This window comes from Salmo salar, chromosome ssa01 (assembly GCF_905237065.1).
Source record: "Salmo salar chromosome ssa01, Ssal_v3.1, whole genome shotgun sequence".
NCBI lineage: Eukaryota > Metazoa > Chordata > Actinopteri > Salmoniformes > Salmonidae > Salmo > Salmo salar.
The window spans coordinates 172,502,013-172,526,572 of record NC_059442.1 but is presented as its reverse complement, the minus strand read 5'-3'; the positions used below and the strand labels follow the sequence as shown (position 1 = coordinate 172,526,572).

At 45.3% G+C, this 24,560-nt stretch overlaps 1 protein-coding gene across 2 annotated transcripts; it reads right to left on the bottom strand.

Annotated features, from left to right (window-relative positions):
- Positions 1-3,238: 3,238 nt before the first annotated feature.
- On the bottom strand, positions 3,239-23,363 carry lppr1 (Lipid phosphate phosphatase-related protein type 1). 2 transcript variants are annotated; one of them, NM_001173894.1, is given in 9 exon segments: positions 3,241-3,388; positions 3,426-4,072; positions 6,985-7,116; positions 8,584-8,760; positions 8,985-9,235; positions 10,302-10,434; positions 14,812-15,000; positions 20,014-20,111; positions 23,163-23,258. In NM_001173894.1, coding segments are annotated over 7 exon segments (975 nt in total). In that variant the 5' UTR covers positions 20,074-20,111; positions 23,163-23,258; the 3' UTR covers positions 3,241-3,388; positions 3,426-4,039.
- Positions 23,364-24,560: the final 1,197 nt, after the last annotated feature.

The window sequence follows — 24,560 nt, the reverse complement described above, 5'->3', positions numbered from 1 at the left end:
CCAGTGTGTTCTGGGTTATCAGACGGTCCTGGCTCCGTGGACCCGGGCCAGACCGAAGCTCCTGCGGTGGTTTAGGCACACAGAAGAAGTGTGGAGCGATACCCATGTGAGACTCCAGCGCGCCGTCCAATGTCAGGAGTAGGAGGATCGCCACCGCAGTGAAACTCCCGTGTTCCATCGTGTTTGGCTCTCTACCAGGAACCTCCCACTCCGCCTGCCCTGCAAGAAGCTGAACCCCGGTTTGTGGGGCCGTTCAAGGTTCTCCGGAGGGTCAACGAGGTGACGTATGGATTACAGCTCCCCAGTGACTATCGTATCTCACCTTCCTTTCATGTCTCCCTTCTCAGGCCGGTGGTTCCTGGTCCCCTGGCTCAAACTGTCCCCACGACGGGGACGGACGGATGGGGGGGTACTGTCACGCCTACTCCCGCTCCCCCTCTCCGGCGCTCGACGTCGCAGATTTACAAATCACTGCCTCTGACAACCATCATTATGTACACCTGGCACCATCGTTACCCCCCCAAAGCGCCTCATTATGAGACTCACCTGGACTCCTTCACTGTTTACCTCCCCTATATCTGTCGCTCCCTTCGTTCCACTCCCCAGGCAGTATTGGTTGTGTGTTTCATGTCCAAACGCTACTCTTGTTTTGTATCGTTCCATGTTCATTGTATTATTAAACTCACCACCTGCTTCTCGACTCCCAGCGTCTGTGTTAGTCTCGTTCCAGAGTAAAGCTGTTCTGTTCCCTGGGGGCAGTCAGGATATATTAGGATGAGGATGGGTTTGAATTTGTTCCTATTGATTAACAAAGATAATCATGTTTCATCTCCACTCCAGTGTATTCTCTGCTGCGTGTACAGTGGGCCTGGACCGTGTGTGTGTGTGTGTGTGTGGCTAAACTCCTTACAATGATATCCTACTGACAAACACATCTAGTTGATTTTGTTATGATTATAATTACATAGTCACCAAATCAACAAAAAATGCAGCACTGATTATTTCTACCAAGGGAGGACCTTATCTACCACTATTCCCTTTATAATGCACTACTTTTGACCAGGGCCCATTGGGACTATAAGGAATAAGGTGTCGTTTGGGACACATGCAGGAGTTGACTGGATGACCATTAAGATCCAGTCTAGGAGCCATTGAACATGATTCATAACTAAACACTTGTGAAAGACTACTCAGTCAAATTATATTGTCACTTGCATTATAATCTTTGGGAATGCAGTCCACACAATTTAATTAAATGATGACTGCTAAATTTACGCTAAATATTACCATTAAGTGTTAATGCCTTCGAAGCCGGTGTTTGGAGGATATATTGGCACAGGTGTTGTTAGGCCCGACACGAAGTCGAACAAAGTTAAACACTGGCTTTGAGGGCATTATCATTTTTATACAAACGGGTTGCCAACATATTGAAATATTAATAATCAAATAACGATTCATATAACATACAAATTAATTACATATTTTCATTTTAAAAAAAGACACTTATTTATACCATTTCATCCTGTCATAAGATATAATCCCGACACAAATCTATGGTTGCTACCCAAGCCGGCTAGTCGTTCAAATCAAATCAAACTTTGGTCACATGCGCCGAATACATCATGTGTAGACCTTACCGTGAAATGCTTACTTACAAGCCCTTAACCAACAATGCAGTTCAAGAAAGAGTTAAGAAAATATTTACCAAATAAACTAAAGTAAAAAAATAAAAAGTAACACAATAAAATAACGAGACTATATACAGGGGGCACTGGTACCGAGTCAGTGTGTGGGGGTACAGGTTAGTCAAGGTAAGTATGTAAATAGTACGGTGGCCATTTGATTAATTGTTCAGCAGTCTTATGGCTTGGGGGTAGAAGCTGTTAAGGAGCCTTTTGGTCCTAGACCTGGCGCTCCAGTACCAGTTGCCTTGCGGTAAAAGAGAAAACAGTCTATGACTTGGGTGACTAGAGTCTGACAATTTTTTGGGGCTTTCCTTTCTGACACAGCTTAGTACATAGATCCTGGATGGCAAGAAGCTTGGTTCTAGTGACGTACTGGGCTGTATGCACTACCCTCTGTAGCGCCTTATGGTCAGATGCCGAGCAGTAATAGGTGGTAATCCGTCTGGCCCCGCAGCTTTGTGAATGTTGACCTGTTTAAAGGTCTTGCTCACATCGGCTACAGAGAGCATTATCACATAGTCATCCAGAACAGCTGGTGCTCTCATGCATGCTTCAGTGTTGCTTGCCTTGAAGCGACCATAAAAGGCATTTAGCTTGTCTGGTAGGTTCGCATCACTGGGCAGCTCGTGTCTGGGTTTCCCTTTGTAGTGTGGAATAGTTTAAGCCCTGTCACATCTAACGAGCGTCAGAGCCGGTGAAGTTGTTCTATCGGTTCGGTTGCTCGACGCGACCCAGTCGTTTAGTCTTTTTGTTCTGTATTTATGGAGGGGACCCAGTCGTTTGTTCCATTGCCATACTGACTGGCAATGTTCATATCCCTTGCTTGTTAGCTAACTTAGTCACGTTAAAAAGTGCAGCCAGAATAACAGCAAAGTAGCTACATTTGCATTTGTTTAAGCTGTTTTCTAGTGACATTTATCTGGATAGATCCATAAGAATGAGGTGCGATTTCGCCTGGCATAGAACATGTGCTCACTCGTCATGACACTGTTGTTCAGAGGAGCTAGCTGCCAACACAATCACTTCAAACTGAAGCTGGAAAGACTGCAAACTAGCTGCACTTCATTTTGTTTGACATTTCTTTGTATTTATCCATAAAAATGATGCCAGCTGATTTCAACTGGTTGAGAAACGCTGCCTGCCTGTCTGTCGCATAGAGGTTCTCGACACGTTCATTACTATGGGCCACCTGGAGATCGAATTTCAATCTTGAAACAATGTCGGAGACAGACAGCAAGGTTTATACAAATCTCTGCTGTTGAAAACTAAATGTTAGTCTAAAGGAAAATGTGAGATAATGTCTAGATGCTTTTTATAGCGGACATCAAGTTTATAAATTGCCTGGCTGGGCTGATGAGACGGTGGATTGCACAGTCAGATGGAACAGAGTAAATAGGCATTTTAAGGTCATAGATTTAGCCGGTGGTAATTTGTGGATTAGACACCAGCTGGAATGCGCTTTTAACCAAATAGGCATTCAGGATTAGACCCACCCGTTGTATAAAGGCCAACAAAGACTGTTGAGGTTTGGAATAAAATCCCCACACAATTGATACTCTGCTACGGACTATTTATTTTGTTCACAAATCAAGAAAAATATATGCAGCATTTCTAAATAAATATGTATTTTTCAAAGAAAGACACTATACAAATAAGGAATATGTATTTAAACAGTTCAACTGTTTAGTTCCATGCTGAGAGAACTAAACAGTTCAACTGTTTAGTTCCATGCTGAGAGAACGGCAGTTTCTGTATTCTGCCATGAAGGAAAACAATACCACACCAAGTCACAATCCAATGAGACGTTTGTTTCCCAAAAACATTATGAATACCAACAACATTCCTGAAAAACAGCAGGCAAAAAAAAAAAAGACAAAATATTTTATACAGCGATAAAAATAAAACATTTAACTTTAGTCAATAAACAGAATAGATCGAAGTATTTGTACAAATACCACAGAATGACATCAAATTTTCCATAACATTAGATACTGCATATTAGATTTACTTTGTGATGTAAAACATGATGAGAGAGGAGGAATGACTATGTAAGTCAGTCTTGACAGTTCAGTTCAGACCAGGGTTGGAACTTTCCCTAAGTTCCCAGAAATCCCAGGAGGATTCACAGATTTCCTGCTTATTATTTACAAACCTACAGTAACATCTTCAGGGTTAGGTAGGCTACAGCACATACTCCCTTGTACAAAACATCAGCCTCTAACTAGTTATACCAGAATACTGTCCTTTTTTTTTTTTTTTTTACAGTAGTAGGACAGTACAAAACATTGTGCCTAGAAGTTGTGTTGAGGAGATGCAAAGGTGACCCGGTGTTGTCCCCCCTCGGTCCCCGCTAGTCATGTGACCTCAGTCATCGATGCCGAATGATTCTGGAAGACAGAAGGGGGACATTTTATTTTCTAAGAAACAAACAAAAAAAATGTTAAGTTTATACTGTGGTTGATGTCCAACATAAAGCAAGCGAGTGTGGTATGCATATCCCAAACTTGACAAAACCAGTGCTGAGCAAAAATAAGATTCTGGAAGACAGAGGCATTTTTGTTAAGAATTTCATAAGCAACTAAGAAAACTAAATTGAGGCAAAAATGTTTTGGCATATACTGAATTTAAACCAAAATGGAGGCATATACTGAAGCATAGGTAACTGCCAGCACAAAGTCTCTTAATAGAGACGACCAGCCAGAACAGCTTCAATGCACCTTGGTATAGATTGTGTCTGAAACTCTATTGGAGGGATGAGACACCATTCTTCCACGAAATATTCTATATTTTGGTGTTTTATTGATGGTGGTTGGAAACGCCGTCTCAGGCACCGCTTCAGAAACTCCCATCTAATTGGGTTCAGATCTGGTCACTGACATCCATGGCATATGGTTTACATCGTTTTCATGCTCATCAAACCATTCTGTGACCACTCGTGCCCTGTGGATGGGGGCATTGTTATCCTATGGGGGCATAGCCATGGTAGCCAAAATAATGGCCCATAATTTTTTTTACATGACCCTAAGCATGATGGGATTGTAATTGCTTAATTAACTCAGGAACCACACCTGTGTGGAAGCAACTGCTTTCAATATACTTTCTAGCCCTCATTTACGCAAGTGTTTCCATTATTTTGGCAGTTACATGTACAGTGGAAAAGCAAATGGACGTGTATTCATGCTAAACCTGAGAAAACCAGAGCTGAGAAAATATATCCTGACAGTAAAAAGTAGAGTAGCTGAATAGTGAAGCAGGCGATGGCCTCAGTACAGCAGCTGAATGGTAAATATAGTGTTGACAGTATAGACAGTAAAGGGAAACTTCAGTTGTGTTCACTAAACGAGATCTTAGGAAAAGTCTAGCTGTTGTGTGTTAAGGACATTTATCACTGTTGTGAGTAAACATGTGAATGTACAGTTGTGGCCAAAAGTTTTGAGAATAACACAAATATTAATTTCCACAAAGTTTGCTGCTTTAGTGTCTTTAGATATTTTTGTCAGATGTTACTATGGAATACTGAAGTATAATTACAAGCATTTCATAAGTGTCAAAGGCTTTTATTGACAATTACATGAAGTTGATGCAAAGAGTCAATATTTGCAGTGTTGACCCTTCTTTTTCAAGACCTCTGCAATCCGCCCTGGCATGCTGTCAATTAACTTCTGGGCCACATCCTGACTGATGGCAGCCCATTCTTGCATAATCAATGCTTGGAGTTTGTCAATATTGGTGGGTTTCTGTTTGTCCACCCGCCTCTTGAGGATTGACCACAAGTTCTCAATGGGATTAAGGTCTGAGGAGTTTCCTGGCCAAGGACCCAAAATATCGATGTTTTGTTCCCCAAACCACTTAGTTATCACTTTTGCCTTATGGCAAGGTGCTCCATCATGTTGGAAAAGGCATTGTTCGTCCCCAAACTGTTCCTGGATGGTTGGGAGAAGTCGCTCTCGGAGGATGTGTTGGTACCATTCTTTATTCATGGCTGTGTTCTTAGGCAAAATTGTGAGTGAGCCCACTCCCTTGGCTGAGAAGCAACCCCACACATGAATGGTCTCAGGATGCTTTACTGTTGGCATGACACAGGACTGATGGTAGCGCTCACCTTGTCTTCTCCGGACAAGCTTTTTTTCGGATGCCCCAAACAATCGGAAAGGGGATTCATCAGAGAAAATGACTTTACCCCAGTCCTCAGCAGTCCAATCCCTGTACCTTTAGCAGAATATCAGTCTGTCCCCGATGTTTTTCCTGAAGAGAAGTGTCTTCTTTGCTGCCCTTCTTGACACCAGGCCATCCTCCAAAAGTCTTCGCCTCACTGTGCGTACAGATGCACTCACACCTGCCTGCTGCCATTCCTGAGCAAGCTCTGTACTGGTGGTGCCCCGATCCCGCAGCTGAATCAACTTTAGGAGACGGTCCTGGCACTTGCTGGACTTTCTTGGGCGCCCTGAAGCCTTCTTCACAACAATTGAAACGCTCTCCTTGAAGTTCTTGATTATCAGATAAATGGTTGATTTAGGTGCAATCTTACTCCAAGCAATATCCATGCCTGTGAAGCCCTTTTTGTGCAAAGCAATGATGACGGCACGTGTTTCCTTGCAGGTAACCATGGTTGACAGAGGAAGAACAATGATTCCAAGCACCACCCTCCTTTTGAAGCTTCCAGTCTGTTATTCGAACTCAATCAGCATGACAGAATGATCTCCAGCCTTGTCCTCGTCAACACACTTTGCAATTAATTGCAATTCATCTGATCACTCTTCATAACATTCTGGAGTATATGCAAATTGCCATCTTTCAAACTGAGGCAGCAGACTTTGTGAAAATTAATATTTGTGTCATTCTCAAAACTTCTGGCCACGATTGTACTTGTCAGTAGTATGGTATAGTCAAAGGACAGTGGAGTCTTTCCACCTCAAAAAACACAAGATAATATTCAACAGTAGTGTTAAGTGGTTACCTGTGCAGTAGTATTCAACAGTAGGGTTAAGTGGTTACCTGTGCAGTAGTATTCAACAGTAGTGTTAAGTGGTTACCTGTGCAGTAGTATTCAACAGTAGTGTTAAGTGGTTACCTGTGCAGTAGTATTGAACAGTAGTGTTAAGTGGTTACCTGTGCAGTAGTATTGAACAGTAGGGTTAAGTGGTTACCTGTGCAGTAGTATTGAACAGTAGGGTTAAGTGGTTACCTGTGCAGTAGTATTGAACAGTAGTGTTAAGTGGTTACCTGTGCAGTAGTATTGAACAGTAGTGTTAAGTGGTTACCTGTGCAGTAGTATTGAACAGTAGTGTTAAGTGGTTACCTGCGCGCTGAGCATCTCCAGGGGGCTCTGAATGCGGGGTAAGGTCATTAGAGGGAGACCACGGTAATCCTCAGTCTTCTGTTTGGCAGGAGGGGAGTGAGCTCCTTTAAATTTGTTCACCACACAGATACCCTGAAGGAGACAGAACGTCACTGGAACATTCCCCGACATGGAAAACGTCGCAGAGCAAAAAGCTGCACAATATTAGGCTTCCCAGGGTTACACATTCCACGATCCCATTTCCATGACTACAGCAAAGAAGAATATCCAAGAGAAGAGCCACTGGCCAATCAATTCATTTGATCCATTTATAAAATTCACCCGTGGGCAATGTTTCAACGCAATTATTTTGGCACTGAGCAAATTTCAGGTCTGCTGAGTGCACACTTCAACATTGTGAAAATGCTGTGCAACTTCCAGTATACGTTGAGGTTCTGCCTGCTTTAAGTTCCAGTTTTAAAAACAGTGTCCAAGTAGGCTACTGTGGCTATTTGATCATAATGGAGACCTACCAGAGTTGGACTACCATAAAAAACTATGGAGAAAATACTTCCCATAACATTTTAACATGGAAATAGCTGTTCTATCATTCAGACTACAGTAACAGCCAATGTGTGGTGTTCAATGTAGATCTACATTCCATAAGACTTTTGGAAAAATACCATGCAGGGCTTGACATTAACCTGTTAATCCACTTGTCCTTCAGACAAGGAGGTGACTGAAGATGTTGGGTTGTTAAATGAAAATGCATTATTATCCCCTTACCATTATTACGGAGAATCAGATTTATTATGCTACCCCTCTGCCTATTGGCTACTTAGCTTATTCAAGATTGTCTCAAAATACAACACTGCCCCTTTAAGACATAAAAAAGCTATTTACCTGGCTGGCTTTTCAAAGATGTCTAGAAATGTACACGTATTGTGCTCTTGTAGGAAGCAATCACTCCCTTATCGTTGACAAGAAATTATCTATAACTGGACTAATAACTCACTAACTCGCAAATAATATGAACAAAATGTGCCCAGGTGGCTACATGCAGCTCTCACTTTGATCTCAAAACAAGTGCATCTACTCACAACTGCTCATGCTGTAAACACAGTCCAGTTCAAAGTGAATGAAACAGATCCATATATGGCAATGGTCTATTTGCATATAGGCTTACTGCAGCTCTGATTGGATATGGTGCACCGGTCTGAGTAGAGTACAGGTCTGCATGTCAGTGTAAAAAAATAAATCTCTTGCACAGTTAGTTTTGCATACTAAATCTTGCAAATTTAATTTTGGTATGTTACATTGAAAGTGGCTAATATTGCTTTGATCACAATTCCCACAGTAAAGGGAAACATTGATCGTGTTAATTAACACTAAGGGGGAAAACTGTCGAAAGTTCAATCTCGTGCTTCTCTGCGCGGGCTGATATTTACTCTGCGTGGCACGCAGCTTAGACGAAACATTGCCAGTGGGAACCATTTAGATGCCGAGGAAGATTTTGACCAATAAGAACACAAGACATCCTCATCAGGAAGATCAGCTCCCATTGTGTGCTAAAAGAGATCAACATAACCAGATAAAAAAAAAACGTCCGTTAGTCCTCACCAGGAAGAGAGCGATACAGCTACCAAGGATGAACCCAGCCATGACATCAGAACAGTGGTTCCGGTACTCCGAGACCCGGTTGAGCCCGGTGAGGAAGGCCGTACACAGGGTACCCAGGCACAGCACCGGTTTGGCCAGGCGGCTACTCTTAGTCTTTATGGTGCTAGTGATGTACATCTGGAATAGGGAAAGACATGATGAGAGGTAGAACTGTCTCTATGGTGTCTGCCCAAGCTAAACACGTTTCCATCATCATTATAATAAAGTTGGGCCAGTTCCAGCAGTACTCACAGTGGACGCAGACAGCGGAGTACACACACAGAGAGCCGTGTAACAATGACTACATTTAATACTACTATGCTGCTGACAGTATTACTCATTCTGATTATCAGAACCCTCACGGTGACATAGACTGCCGAGTAGACGCTGAGCGAAGCGTCTTTGGAAGGGAAGGAGCGTCGAGCCTTCTCCACGACGACCGGGCTGCCGGTACAGATGTTACCGTTGGAGATGAACTGGTGGTTGAAGCGACACTCGGTGCCGGTGTAGTTGGGCTTACACACAGACAGGAAGTAAGGCGTCAGGTTGCCCGTCACCACCTGCCCCGCGTTTACAAAGATGTCTGTCGCAAACAGACCAAACGCAAACACACCTGGAGAGAGAGAGAGAGAGACAGTGAGACAAAGAGAGAGAGAGAGAGAGAGAGAGAGAGAGAGACAGTGAGACAAACAAAGAGACACAGAGAGAGACAGAGAGAGAGACAGAGAAAAGATAGACACATGAAACTAAAATGCTTCATTTCCAATGTTCATGAAATATGACCTATTATCTGCCCTTTGCATTGTAATTCTCTGACCCTGGCTGTGCCCCTCTGTCTGGGGGTCCTGTGTTCTGAAGGGAGAGACTGAGAACAATGAGCAGTGTAACAGACGCAGTGTAACACGGTGTCATTGGGCAGCGTAACACGGTGTCATTGGGCAGCGTAACACGGTGTCATTGGGCAGCGTAACACGGTGTCATTGGGCAGCGTAACACGGTGTCATTGGGCAGCGTAACACGGTGTCATTGGGCAGCGTAACACGGTGTCATTGAGCAGTGTAACAGACGCAGTGTAACACGGTGTCATTGGGCAGCGTAACACGGTGTCATTGGGCAGCGTAACACGGTGTCATTGGGCAGCGTAACACGGTGTCATTGGGCAGCGTAACACGGTGTCATTGGGCAGCGTAACACGGTGTCATTGGGCAGCGTAACACGGTGTCATTGGGCAGCGTAACACGGTGTCATTGAGCAGCGTAACACGGTGTCATTGAGCAGCGTAACACGGTGTCATTGAGCAGCGTAACACGGTGTCATTGAGCAGCGTAACACGGTGTCATTGAGCAGCGTAACACGGTGTCATTGAGCAGCGTAACACGGTGTCATTGAGCAGCGTAACACGGTGTCATTGGGCAGCGTAACACGGTGTCATTGAGCAGCGTAACACGGTGTCATTGGGCAGCGTGAAAAATGTGTCAACGTGCCCTTGAACAAGGCACTTAAACCTAATTGCTCCTGTAAGTCGCTATGGATAAGAGTGTCAGCTAAATGACAATTGTTTTATAAAAAAATACTATAAAATAGTTTGCTAAGAGTTGGCTACTTAACATGTAACTATGTTCAACATCTAATATACAAGTAACACCACTGACGTAACCAGTAGGTCACCAATAACTCACCAATAAACCTGACGACTCTCCTGACCAGGGGGTTCAGGTAGCAGCACTCCCCCGTCACCATGGTCTTCTCCTGGGTTAGTAGCACCGCCCGCGTGGACTTCATGACGTACATGGAGACCTCCCCGATGAAGATCTGACGACAGACACGGTAATATTAACACATTTAGCCTCGAACCCTGGCGTTGCACACACCATGCTCTACCAACTGAGCCACAGGTAATATTAACACATTTAGCATAACCTCGAACCCTCAACCCTGGCGTTGCACACACCATGCTCTACCAACTGAGCCACAGGTAATATTAACACATTTAGCATAACCTCGAACCCTGGCGTTGCACACACCATGCTCTACCAACTGAGCCACGGGTAATGTTACCACATTTAGCCTAACCTCGAACCCTGGTGGACTTCATGACGCACAGTGGTTCTTCCTTTAAAAGTTTGGAGCTTATGCCGCGACGGTTTGTGGTAGATGGTGTCAGATTGTGGTAAATTGCGTCATTCTAGCAACAATGGCTGCCACTTAAATAACGTGCCGTAGAATCGTGCTGCACCCCGCAAGCTGTGCTGCAGTACGCAGCAACTTTTTTAAAGGAAGAACCACTGTACTTGGAAACCTCCCCAATGAAGATCTGACGACAGAGAGATACAGTGTGACCACATTGTTACACTGAGTGCACAAAATATTTAGAACACCTGCTCTTTTCCATGGCTTAGACAGATCAGGTGAAAAGCCTTGATGTAACTGAGAGGGTGAATGGGCAAGACAAAATATTGAAGTGCCTTTGAACAGGGTATGGTGGTACATGCCAGGAGCAACAGTTTGTGTCAAGGCTGCAAAGCTGCTGGGTTTTACATGCTCAACAGTTTCCTGTGTGTATCAAGAATGGTCCACCGACCAAAAGACATCCAGCCAACTTTACACAACTGTGGGAAGCATTGGAGTCAACATGGGCCAGCATCCCTGTGGAACGCTTTCGACACCTTGTAGAGTCCATGTCCCGACAAATTAGCATTAACACTCAGCCCTAACCCTTGTGTCACCTAAAACCCTCACAAACTTTTACAGATGCACAATCGAGAGCATCCTGTCGGGCTGTATCACCGCCTGGTACGGCAGCTGCTCCGCCCATAACCGCAGGGCTCTCCAGAGGGTAGTGCGGTCTGCCCAACGCATCACCGGGGGCAAACTACCTGCCCTCCAGGACACCTACACCACCCGATGTCACAGGAAGGCCAAAAAGATCATCAAGGACAACAACCACCCGAGCCACTGCCTGTTCACCCCGCTATCATCCAGAAGGCAAGGTCAGTACAGGTGAATCAAAGCTGGGACCGAGAGACTGAAACAGCTTAAATCTCCAGACCATCAGACTGTTAAACAGCCATCACTAACTCAGAGGCTGCTGCCAACAAACAGACTCAAATCACTGGCCACTTAAATAAATTAACTTAAAGGTATCAGTAGTCACTTTAAATAACACCACTTTAATAATGTTTACATACCCTACATTACTCATCTATGTATATACACTGTACTCTATACCATCTACTGCATCTTGCCTATGGCACATGGCCATCGCTCATCCATATAGTACATATTCTTATTCCATCCCGTTACATTGTGTGTACAAGGTAGTTGTTGTGGAATTGTTAGGTTAGTTGTTAGATATTACTGCACTGTCGAAACTAGAAGCACAAGAATTTCGCTACACTCGCATTAACATCTGCTAACCATGTGACCAATAACATCTGCTAACCATGTGTAGGTGACCAATAACAATTATTTGAACATCCAAGCCCTAAAACCCAGCCCCACCCAGCCCCACCCAGCCCCACCCAGCCCCAGCAACACCCAACAGCCCCAACACCACCACCCACCACCACCAAGCCCCAACACCACCTACCACCACCCAGCCCCACCACCACCCAGCCCCACCACCGCCCAGTCCCAACACCACCCACCACCGCCCAGCCCCAACATCACCCACCACCGCCCAGCCCCAACACCACCCAGCCCCGACACCACCCAGCCCCAACACCACCCAGCCCCGACACCACCCAGCCCCGACACCGCCCAGCCCCACCACCGCCCAGCCCCACCACCGCCCAGTCCCAACACCACCCACCACCGCCCAGCCCCAACATCACCCACCACCGCCCAGCCCCAACACCACCCAGCCCCAGCACCACCCAGCACCGACACCACCCAGCACCGACACCACCCAGCACCGACACCACCCAGCACCGACACCACCCAGCACCGACACCACCCAGCCCCAACACCACCCAGCCCCAACACCACCCAGCACCACCCAGCCCCGACACCACCCAGCCCCACCACCGCCCAGTCCCAACATCACCCACCACCGCCCAGCCCCAACACCACCCAGCCCCGACACCACCCAGCACCGACACCACCCAGCCCCACCAGCACCACCACCACCCACCACCGCCCAGCCCCAACACCACTACGGTGTATCCGAGTAGTTTTCCACCATGACAGACAAGGAAGACAGTCATTACACATTCTAAATACATTTTCAAGAAGTACATTTCTCTGTAATTGAATGTAGTGCAAAGAGCTTTTTCTGCCTAAGGACAGTGTTAGAATGGAGCTTTATGTCGTCCTCCTCCCCTCCCCCAAAAAAATCCTTTCATTAACCAACACTCACACCTGAACCCCCTCCTCCTTCTAGCGCTGACAGCTAATTTATTGAGGAAATATCTTCTCACCAGGGCTGGGATACGCAGTCTTACCAGGACTGGGATATGGTTGTTCCACCTAGTTATCTTAAGATGAATGCACTAACTAAAAATCACTCTGGATAGGCGCGTCTGCTAATTGACTAAAATGTAAATATAACAGTACTCTGGATTGGAAGGTGTTAATTGGTCTTGTACAGACACCGGTTAGTCAGGCTGATTGAGGTAGTATGTACATGTAGATATGGTTAAAGTGACTATGCATATATGATGAACAGAGAGTAGCAGTAGCATAAAAGAGGGGTTGGTGGGTGGTGGGACACAATGTAGATAGCCCGGTTAGCCAATGTGCGGGAGCACTGGTTGGTCGGCCCAATTGAGGTAGTATGTACATGAATGTATAGTTAAAGTGACTATGCATATAAGATAAACAGAGAGTAGCAGCAGCGTAAAAGAGGGGTTGGGGGGGGGGGCACACAATGTAAATAGTCCGGGTAACCATTTGGTTACCTGTTCAGGAGTCTTATGGCTTGGGGTTTAAAACTGTTGAGAAGCCTTTTTGTCCTAGACTTGGCACTCCGGTACCGCTTGCCATGCGGTAGTAGAGAGAACAGTCTATGACTAGGGTGGCTGGAGTCTTTGACAATTTTTAGGGCCTTCCTCTGACACCGCCTGGTGTAGAGGTCCTGGATGGCAGGCGGCTTAGCCCTGGTGATGTACTGGGCCGTACACACTACCCTCTGTAGTGTCTTGCGGTCAGATGCCGAGCAGTTGCCGTACCAGGCAGTGATGCAACCGGTCAGGATGCTCTCGATGTTGCAGCTGTAGAACCTTTTGAGGATCTCAGGACCCATGTCAAATCTTTTCAGTTTCCTGAGGGGGAATAGGCTTTGTTGTGCCCTCTTCACAACTGTCTTGGTGTGTTTGGACCATTCTAATTTGTTGTCGATGTGGACACCAAGGAATTTGAAGCTCTCAACCTGCTCTACAGAGCTGACAAGGTAAAAAAAAAAACAGTCGTTCTCCCCCTGAACAAGGTAGTTAACCCACTGTTCTCCGGTAGGCTGTCATTGTAAATAAGAATTTGATCTTAACTGACTTGCCTAGTTGAAAAAAGTTTCAGCCTGTGTTGGCGCCAGAGACAGGCACGTAGAGCTGCTATGGCAGCAGATCTACGGTGTAGCAACAGCGCCATCCAGTGTTCGGTCTCTGAACTAATGAAACAGTGTCAGTGCCTCAGTGACTTCAAAAAACCATCTGTTATTTTCCCAGTGAATCTAGCAGTCATAATTAAACCCAGAAATCAATATTTCAGTAGAAATGAGGCTAAGGGAGCATTTGACCTGTAATTAATACAGATGCAGGATCTTAATTCGAGCCACTTTGTTACAGGAGGAATAATCCTTAATACATTTTTCGGAAGGGGAAATCAAGTCTGACATTTTTAAAAAGTGGAAATTACAAACTTCAGAAACCTTAAAACTCAAATACAGGAAAATTCTCAACAAAAGAGCGATCAAATTAAGAGCCTGCATCATTAGGATATCTCTTCATTAAATATATAATACAACAAAGATAATGGAGAATAATGTGAGATGATGTACTGAGAAAGCAAGATGGAGAGAGCGAGAGGAAATCAGACAGAGAAACAGTTACTGTACTCAAGATGGCGATGGGAGCCAAGCCACTTATTGTGACAGAGAGAGAGGGGGCAAAGAGAGAGAGGAGAGAGAGGAAGAAAGAAAGAGAGAGAAAGAGCCAGCAAGATAGACAGAGAGTCAGTCAGTAACCTAGTACTCACGATGGTGGTGGGAACAGCGGTGACCACGCAGTAGAGGATGAGGGGAGGGATGAAGCTGCTCTCGTCCACCCCGGGGTAAGGCTTCATCAGGTCAGCATCGTTGCAGAAGAACCCCTGGACGTGGATGCCGAACGTGTCGGTCAGCTCAAAGTAGTAGGCCAGCAGGACGGTCCCTGCCATTATCACCAGCTGGAGAGAGAACATCAGGGAGAAACCAAATGTAAAGTAGCAGGCTGTGTGTCTAACCACAACCAAACTAAACCTATTCATACCTGCTGGGGCGGCAGGTAGTCTAGTGGCTAAGATCGTTGGGCCAGTAAGCGAAAAGTCTCTGGATCCCGGAGGAACTAAGATTTGTCAATATGCCCTTGAGCAAGGCACTTCACCCTAATTGGTGTTACCTAATGACAGGTAGTACATTAACATGCTCCGGTAAGTCGTTCTGGAAAAGAGCGTCTGCTAAATGACTCAAGTGTAAAAAAAGTACTTTGACACTTCGGACTGAAAATGTTTCAACACCAACAGTGAGGTCCCACCCCTAGCCGGCAGCCTCACTCTACCGTTTACCCCCAGCCTCGCGCTACCGTTTACCCCCAGCCTCGCTCTACCGTTTACCCCCAGCCTCGCGCTACCCCCAGCCTCGCGCTACCGTTTACCCCCAGCCTCGCGCTACCGTTTACCCCCAGCCTCGCGCTACCCCCCAGCCTCGCGCTACCCCCCAGCCTCGCGCTACCCCCCAGCCTCGCGCTACCCCCCAGCCTCGCGCTACCGTTTACCCCCAGCCGGCAGCCTCGCGCTACCGTTTACTAATAGTGCACATACATTTGCCCTCCTCCCCACACTATAATATTACAGTCTAATCAAATACCCGTTACAGGAAGCTAGGCGTTTGTCACGTCACTTCTTCACAGGAGAGGCATTTAATTCAACTTCTTTATTTTGTTTTGATTCGTTTTTTGGCAGAAATGCCTTCTGGAACATGTGAACTTTCATGAGCCTTAATAACAAACTTGTATGCCATCTGTAAATACCAATACAATTGCTAAATAATGAGCCCAGTTGGTTTAGCCAAAGAAAAAGTCAGCAACCTTCCCGCTAGCAGTGGTGTAAAGTAAAAATTATATACTTTTTACTTCATACATTTTCCCTGACACCCAAAAGTACTCTTTACATTTTGAATGCTTAGCAGGACAGAACTGGTCCAATTCACGCAGTTATCAAGAGAACATTCCTGGTCATCTCTACTTCCTCTGATCTGGCGGACTCACTAAACACAAATGCTTTGTTTCTGAATGATGTCTGGCTAACTGCAAAAAAACACCCCAAAAAAGCACCAACAATTGTGCCATTTGGTTTGCGTAATAGGGAATTTTAAATGATTTATACTTTTAAGTTGATAAAGTACCTTCTTGAAATTACATTTACTTTTGATACTTAATTATATTTAAAACCCAATACTTTCACTCAAGTAGTATTTTCCTGGATGACTCAATTTTGAGTCATTTCCTATTAAAAAAAGGTAGCGATACTTTAACTCAAGTATGACAATTGGGTACTTTTTCCACAACTTCCCGCTAGCCATGATTGGCTGAGATAATGAAGGGGCTGGACATGCCAGACATGAGTTTGGATTGGTCTGCCATGTAGCACGCTTCTGTCTATAACGTGAGCTGCTCAGCATGTGTTGATCGTCCTTCCTACCGTGGTGTTGTTGAAAAATACAACGTTAGACATCGAGAACGACAACAGTTTTTCTACTTTTCTCAACAACATTGATGCCCTGAATTTAGCAGGCGCTATCGACAGATCAGTTGGAAAACATGACGGGCTACTTTCTGCTGACAACTTTCTGCTACAAGACCATGGTGCTTGCCTACAGAGCTGTGAGGGGAACGGCACCTCCATACCTTCAGGCTCTGATCAGGCCCTACACCCAAACAAGGGCACTGCGTTCATCCACCTCTGGCCTGCTCGCCTCCCTACCTCTGAGGAAGCACGGTTCCCGCTCAGCCCAGTCCAAACTGTTCGCTGCTCTGGCACACCAATGGTGGAACAAGCTCCCTCACGACGCCAGGACAGCGGAGTCAATCACCACCTTCCGGAGACACCTGAAACCCCACCTCTTTAAGGAATACCTAGGATAGGATAAAGTAATCCTTCTAACCCCCCCCCTTAAAAGATTTAGATGCACTATTGTAAAGTGGTTGTTCCACTGGATATCATAAGGTGAATGCACCAATTTGTAAGTCGCTCTGGATAAGAGCGTCTGCTAAATGACTTAAATGTAAAATGTAATGTAAATGCTGACGCCACGGTCGGTGTGAACCAGAGTGACTTGACACAACGCTGGCCGAACAAGACGTAGCTACAAACAAAACTGAGTTAAATGGTGTTCATCCATGTATACTGGTAAGAGTCTATTTTTAGATATTTTAAAGTTTCCAATTGTCAGAACGTCATTTTCATTGCAAGTTACTGTTCGCTAGCTAACGTTACGTGTATGATCTGTGTAGTAATATTTCTGATTCAAAAATATTATTTGCATTGCTCGTTACAGCCTAACGTTAGCTAGATAACATTGAACCTAGTTGGTTACCGTTAGCTACCTACAGATATGACAATATATGTATTGGCAGTAGTACGAGTTGGGATTATGCTGGTTAGCTAGCTACCTACATGTCTAAACAAAAAGACACCACTTCAACAGATGATTACGTGACCCATCAAGTTATCAAGTTAGCCAGATGTGGCTGGGGGTGATTATATGTGGTCCCGTGTGGCTCAGTTGGTAGAGCATGGTGTTTGCAACGCCAGGGTTGTGGGTTTGATTCCCACGGGGGACCAGTACGGGGGGAAAAAAATGTATGAAATGTATGCATTCACTACTGTAAGTCGCTCTGGATAAGAGCGTCTGCTAAATGACTAAAATGTAAAATTACAGCCATCTATTGTATTACATCAACATGTCTAGATAATAGACCCATCCACTTAGCTAGATGGGGGGTGATTACAGCCATCTATAGTATTACACCAACATGTCTAGATAATAGACCCATCCACTTAGCTAGATGTGATTACAGCCATCTATAGTATTACATCAACATGTCTAGATAATAGACCCATCCACTTAGCTAGATGTGACTGACAGTGATTACAGCATTTCTTTCACATGACCCATCAATTTAGACCAGTGTGTCTGGTAAGCATCAGCTAATATGTATATCTTGACACTTTAAATTTTGATATTGCTACTATGCAAATATACAAGTAACCATTTAACCTGTTGGGTCTAGGGGGCAGCATTTGCACGTCTGGATAAAAAAAATGTACCCGATTTAATCTGGTTACTAATCCTACCCAGTAACTAGAATATGCATATACTTATTATATATGGATAGAAAACACTCTAAAATTTCCAAAACTGTTTGAATGGTGTCTGTGAGTATAACAGAACTCATTTGGCAGGCAAAACCCTGAGACATTTTCTGACAGGAAGTGGATACCTGATGTGTTGTATTGACTTTAAACCTATCCCATTGAAAAACACAGGGGTTTAGGAATATTTTGGCACTTCCTATTGCTTCCACTAGATGTCACCAGCCTTTACAAAGTGTTTTGAGTCTTCTGGAGGGAGATCTGACCGAACAAGAGCCATGGAACGTTGATGTCCCATTAGACACCTGGCGCGCTAGTTCATGTTGGGTACCCTCGTTCCAATACGTTATAAAAGAGTATGCATTCGTCCACCTTGAATATTATTCATGTTCTGGTTAAAAAAGGCCCTAATGATTTATGCTATACAACGTTTGACATGTTTGAACGAACGGAAATATATTTTTTCCCCTCGTTCATGACGAGAAGTCCGGCTGGCTTACATCATGTGCTAACGAGACGGAGATTTTTGGACATAAATGATGAGCTTTTTTGAACAAAACTACATTCGTTATGGACCTGTGATACCTGGAAGTGACATCTGATGAAGAGAATCAAAGGTAATGGATTATTTACATAGTATTTTCGATTTTAGATCTCCCCAACATGACGTCTAGTCTGTATCGCAACGCCGTATTTTTCCGGGCGCAGTGCTCAGATTATTGCAAAGTGTGATTTCCCAGTAAGGTTATTTTTAAATCTGGCAAGTTGATTGCGTTCAAAAGATGTAAATCTATAATTCTTTAAATGACAATATAATATTTTACCAATGTTTTCTAATTTTAATTATTTAATTTGTGACGCTGACTTGACTGCCGGTTATTGGAGGGAAACGATTTCCTCAACATCAATGCCATAGTAAAACGCTGTTTTTGGATATAAATATCAACTTGATAGAACTAAAAATGCATGCATTGTCTAACATAATGTCCTAGGAGTGTCATCTGATGGAGATTGTAAAAGGTTAGTGCATCATTTTAGCTGGTTTTATGGTTTTGGTGACCCTGTCTTTGACTTGACAAAACATTACACACAACTCTTGTAAATGTACTGTCCTAACATACTCTAAATTTATGCTTTCGCCGTAAAACCTTTTTGAAATCGTAAAACGTGGTTAGATTAAGGAGATGTTTATCTTTCAAATGGTGTAACATAGTTGTATTTTAGAAAAATTTGAATTTTGACATTTATTTGGATTCAAATTTGCCGCTCTTGAAATGCACCTGCTGTTGATGGAGTGCACCACGGGTGGCACGCTAGCGTCCCACCTAGCCCCAAGAGGTTAACTGTACCGCTCATACCTTCTGTATCCTGCGCATGTGACAAATAAACATAGATTTTATTTGATATAGTGTGTGTTTACCAGATACGGAAATATAAAGGACAACATGACCTGCACCAAAGTTAGATTAGGATACAGCCCAAGGACTAGATAAAATGTATTTTTACCTGGAGTTTTTCCCCTTATTGTAGGCTGCTACTTTTAGTCTTGAAATGTTTGGTTGTTTACTACACTACCTTACTCCCTCTGTTTAGCACATGGCCTCACAAGTTAATCCTGAAAGGGTGTCGAAGGCGTGGAGGACGGAATTCACCTGGGTGAAAATGGCTCCCGGCTGCTTTCAAACACGACAGACAGTCTAACCTCTATGATCACTGTACTACCTGTCATTAGGTAACAACCAGACAGACGGACAGACAGTCTAACCTCTATGATCACTGTACTACCTGTCATTAGGTAACACCAGACAGACGGACAGATAGTCTTACCTCTACGAAGATGAAACAGGGGATGATTGAGTAACTGCGCTGTGTGTTGTCAGAAGCCATGTTGTCTCAGCAAGGAACGGATCAGTCTGGATCTCAGTCTACAGGAGGAGTAGGACTGTGAATATCATGAAATATCGGGAGTCCATTCTAAATCCCATTCCTAAGTTCCTGGAGTCGAGAATTGACTCCAAAAGGAGTCCATTTCAAACCATGAACTGATTCCAGAAAAATACAAAACACAATGTCACAGGACAGAGGGTGAAGGGACAACATACAGTGAAACTACAATAGAGGGTTAAACATTCAAACAAACACTGGCTGCATAAAATACATGTGTTATATACAAACAGGGTTGGCAAATAGACTAGTCTCTGAGCACTGACAAGAGAGTTGGTAAAGAGAGGAGGAAGAGGGGAGAGTTGGTAAAGAGAGGAGGAAGAGGGGAGAGTTGGTAAAGAGAGGAGGAAGAGGGGAGAGTTGGTAAAGAGAGGAGGAAGAGGGGAGAGTTGGTAAAGAGAGGGAGGAAGAGGGGAGAGTTGGTAAAGAGAGGGAGGAAGAGGGGAGAGTTGGTAAAGAGAGGAGAGTTGGTAAAGAGGGGGGGAAGAGAGGAGAGTTGGTAAAGAGGGGAGGAAGAGGGGAGAGTTGGTAAAGAGAGGGAGGAAGAGGGGAGAGTTGGTAAAGAGAGGGAGGAAGAGGGGAGAGTTGGTAAAGAGGGGAGGAAGAGGGGAGAGTTGGTAAAGAGAGGGAGGAAGAGGGGAGAGTTGGAAAATAGAGGAGGAAGAGGGGAGAGTTGGTAAAGAGAGGGGGAAGAGGGGAGAGTTGGTAAAGAGAGGGAGGAAGAGGGGAGAGTTGGTAAAGAGAGGGAGGAAGAGGGGAGAGTTGGTAAAGAGAGGGAGGAAGAGGGGAGAGTTGGTAAAGAGGGGAGGAAGAGGGGAGAGTTGGTAAAGAGAGGGAGGAAGAGGGGAGAGTTGGTAAAGAGAGGAGGAAGAGGGGAGAGTTGGTAAAGAGAGGGAGGAAGAGGGGAGAGTTGGTAAAGAGAGGGAGGAAGAGGGGAGAGTTGGTAAAGAGAGGAGGAAGAGGGGAGAGTTGGTAAAGAGAGGAGGAAAGAGAGGAGGGTTGGTGAAATGTGGAAGGAAGAGGAAGCAAGCAGAGAGAGGTTACAGTGGTTCCTAAAATGGGGGGGGGTTGGGGGGTCCCCTGAGAAAATCTGTACTAATCTTATCAAACAAGTTACAAACTTTTAATAAAATAAGGTATGTTTCAAAATGAACACGTTCTATAGGTCTACAATCAACACGCAAAGAGTTCTAAACACGTTTAGAAACACTGCTTGTTCAGCTCAAATCGCCCACTGGAGTTTACAGTTCACCCATTACCAACCTTTTATACAGCTACATTACTGATACAGAATCCTAAGTAATATTCTAACAATTCATGTGAATGAGAACGCATCATTGATGTCTGTTTGTGCGGAGCTTGATTAGTAATGCCTAGGAATACAGAATGTGAAGTACCAGGGGGGGCGTACCAGGAGGGAGTACTGGGGGGGGGGGAGTATCAGGACGGAGTACTGTACCAGGGGGGGACGTACCAGGGGGGAGTCGTACCAGGGGGGAGTCGTCCCGGTGGGGGGGGGACGTACCGGGGGGACGTACCGGGGGGATGGTGGCATCTCAAATGGAAACCTATTCCCTATATAGTGCACTGCTTTTGAACAGGACACACAGGGATTGGTCAACAGTAGAGCACTACACTAGCTGACGGACCAATCACCTAGGATGACAATAATGATGATGATGACGATGGTGTTCCCCTGAAGAAGTCATTGGTGGTATAATGAGTCAATCACCCACGTTGATATAATACTGTATGGCTAAATAGCAACAACAAGCTGTTGGGAGTTGGGCTGTGGAGTTGGGCTGTGGGAGGAGGCTGTGGAGTTGGGCTGTGGGAGGAGGCTGTGGAGCTGGGCTGTGGGAGGAGGCTGTGGAGCTGGGCTGTGGGAGGAGGCTGTGGAGCTGGGCTGTGGGAGGAGGCTGTGGAGTTGGGCTGTGGGAGGAGGCTGTGGAGTTGGGCTGTGGGAGGAGGCTGTGGAGCTGGGCTGTGGGAGGAGGCTGTGGAGCTGGGCTGTGGGAGGAGGCTGTGGAGCTGGGCTGTGGGAGGAGGCTGTGGAGTTGGGCTGTGGGAGGAGGCTGTGGAGTTGGGCTGTGGGAGGAGGCTGTGGAGTTGGGCTGTGGAGTTGGGCTGTGGATGGCATCATGTGCCATCAGGGTGGAGTTCACAGAGAGATCAGAGGAGGAGGATAACGTCACCCCGTCTATGGCATCTTATTCTGACTGATCCTAAATCAGCCGTCCTACTCCGAGACACTTGATCTTTACGGCCCCAGACCACAACCAAAGCAACTCGGAATGACACACAGACAAGCAAATTGTCTGTATCACCAATCATGCTCGTGATCCTACTAATGACGAACAAAATGTCCATGAATGATTAGTCTCTCTCTGTCTCTCTCTCTCTCTCCCCCTGTCTCTGTGTCTCTCCCCCTGTCTCTGTCTCTCCCCCCTGTCTCTGTCTCTCCCCACTGTCTCTGTCTCTCTCCCTGTCTCTGTCTCTCCCCCTGTCTCTCCCTGTCTCTCCCCCTGTCTCTCCCCGTCTCTCCCTCTCTGTCTGTCTCTCTCTCTCTCAGCTCGGTAAATAACTCCAAGCATGAAACACGAGGCCGGTGAGGTAAGTCTACAACAATCAGGGTCTAAATGACTTCCAGAGAGACAGGTGTTAGTCTGAGTTTACGGATCCTCCCTGGTAAAAGACCATTTAAATAATGAAATGTCCCTCGGAGGACCATGACAGTACCAGCCGCTCCTCCCTCTGCAACGGGTGGCTTCATTCTCAGGACTGACCATCGCAACAAAGTAACGCTCTAGTGAAACACTGGCCATATTTCATCAGCTGAAATAACAATTTAAACACTCCAGCAATATCGGAACCAATTCCCCATCGCGCTCAGCCTCAGCACATGAGCCTATCGACCCGTAGACGCGGTGAGAAGCAAGACAATAGCTGAATAGACGAGTAGCAACAACAATTAGTCTATTTCTCTTACCGAGTGGCCGTGGCTGCCACCGACTGCATCACGGAGAACTTACCGTGTGATGAACGTTTATTCCAATCGACGTTCACATCCATCAAAAAGAATGGAAGAAAATAATGGCCAAAAGCGTGCATGCTACTCCATATTGTTAACCAGCGCTACAGTGTCTGCTTGTAGCTGTTACATGGGTGATGAGAACCCCATCAAGGACCCCTCGCAACGGCACACACGACGAGGAGGAGTCTAAATTCTATTCTTTAAATTTTGGCGGATCGCAACCAACTGAAAGGTGCATCCACCGCCACCTACTGTACCGGAGAGGGAGTCCGGTCAGGGCCTCCCTATTCATCTGTTTCTCTCATCTTGACCTGTGTTTCTCACCTACTGTTCTAGAGTGTGAATTCATTACACTTTGTGACACAAAAAGGACGGAGAAAAGGGAAGAAACACTGCCCTTCCAACTAACCCTACACCCATTAAACTCTCCCCACTATACCAACTAACCCTACACCCATTAAAACCTCCCTACCAACTAACCCTACACCCATTAAACTCTCCCCACTATACCAACTAACCCTACACCCATTAAACTCTCCCCACTATACCAACTAACCCTACACCCATTAAAACTCTCCCCACTATACCAACTAACCCTACACCCATTAAACTCTCCCCACTATACCAACTAACCCTACACCCATTAAACTCTCCCCACTATACCAACTAACCCTACACCCATTAAACTCTCCCCACTATACCAACTAACCCTACACCCATTAAAACCTCCCTACCAACTAACCCTACACCCATTAAACTCTCCCCACTATACCAACTAACCCTACACCCATTAAACTCTCCCCACTATACCAACTAACCCTACACCCATTAAAACTCTCCCCACTATACCAACTAACCCTACACCCATTAAACTCTCCCCACTATACCAACTAACCCTACACCCATTAAACTCTCCCCACTATACCAACGAACCCTACACCCATTAAAACCTCCCTACCAACTAACCCTACACCCATTAAACTCTCCCCACTATACCAACTAACCCTACACCCATTAAACTCTCCCCACTATACCAACTAACCCTACACCCATTAAACTCTCCCCACTATACCAACTAACCCTACACCCATTAAACTCTCCCCACTATACCAACGAACACTACACCCATTAAACTCTCCCCACTATACCAACTAACCCTACACCCATTAAACTCTCCCCACTATACCAACTAACCCTACACCCATTAAACTCTCCCCACTATACCAACTAACCCTACACCCATTAAAACCTCCCTACCAACTAACCCTACACCCATTAAAACCTCACCAATATACCAACTAACCCTACACCCATTAAACTCTCCCTACTATACCAACTAACCCTACACCCATTAAAACCTCCCTACCAACTAACCCTACACCCATTAAACTCTCCC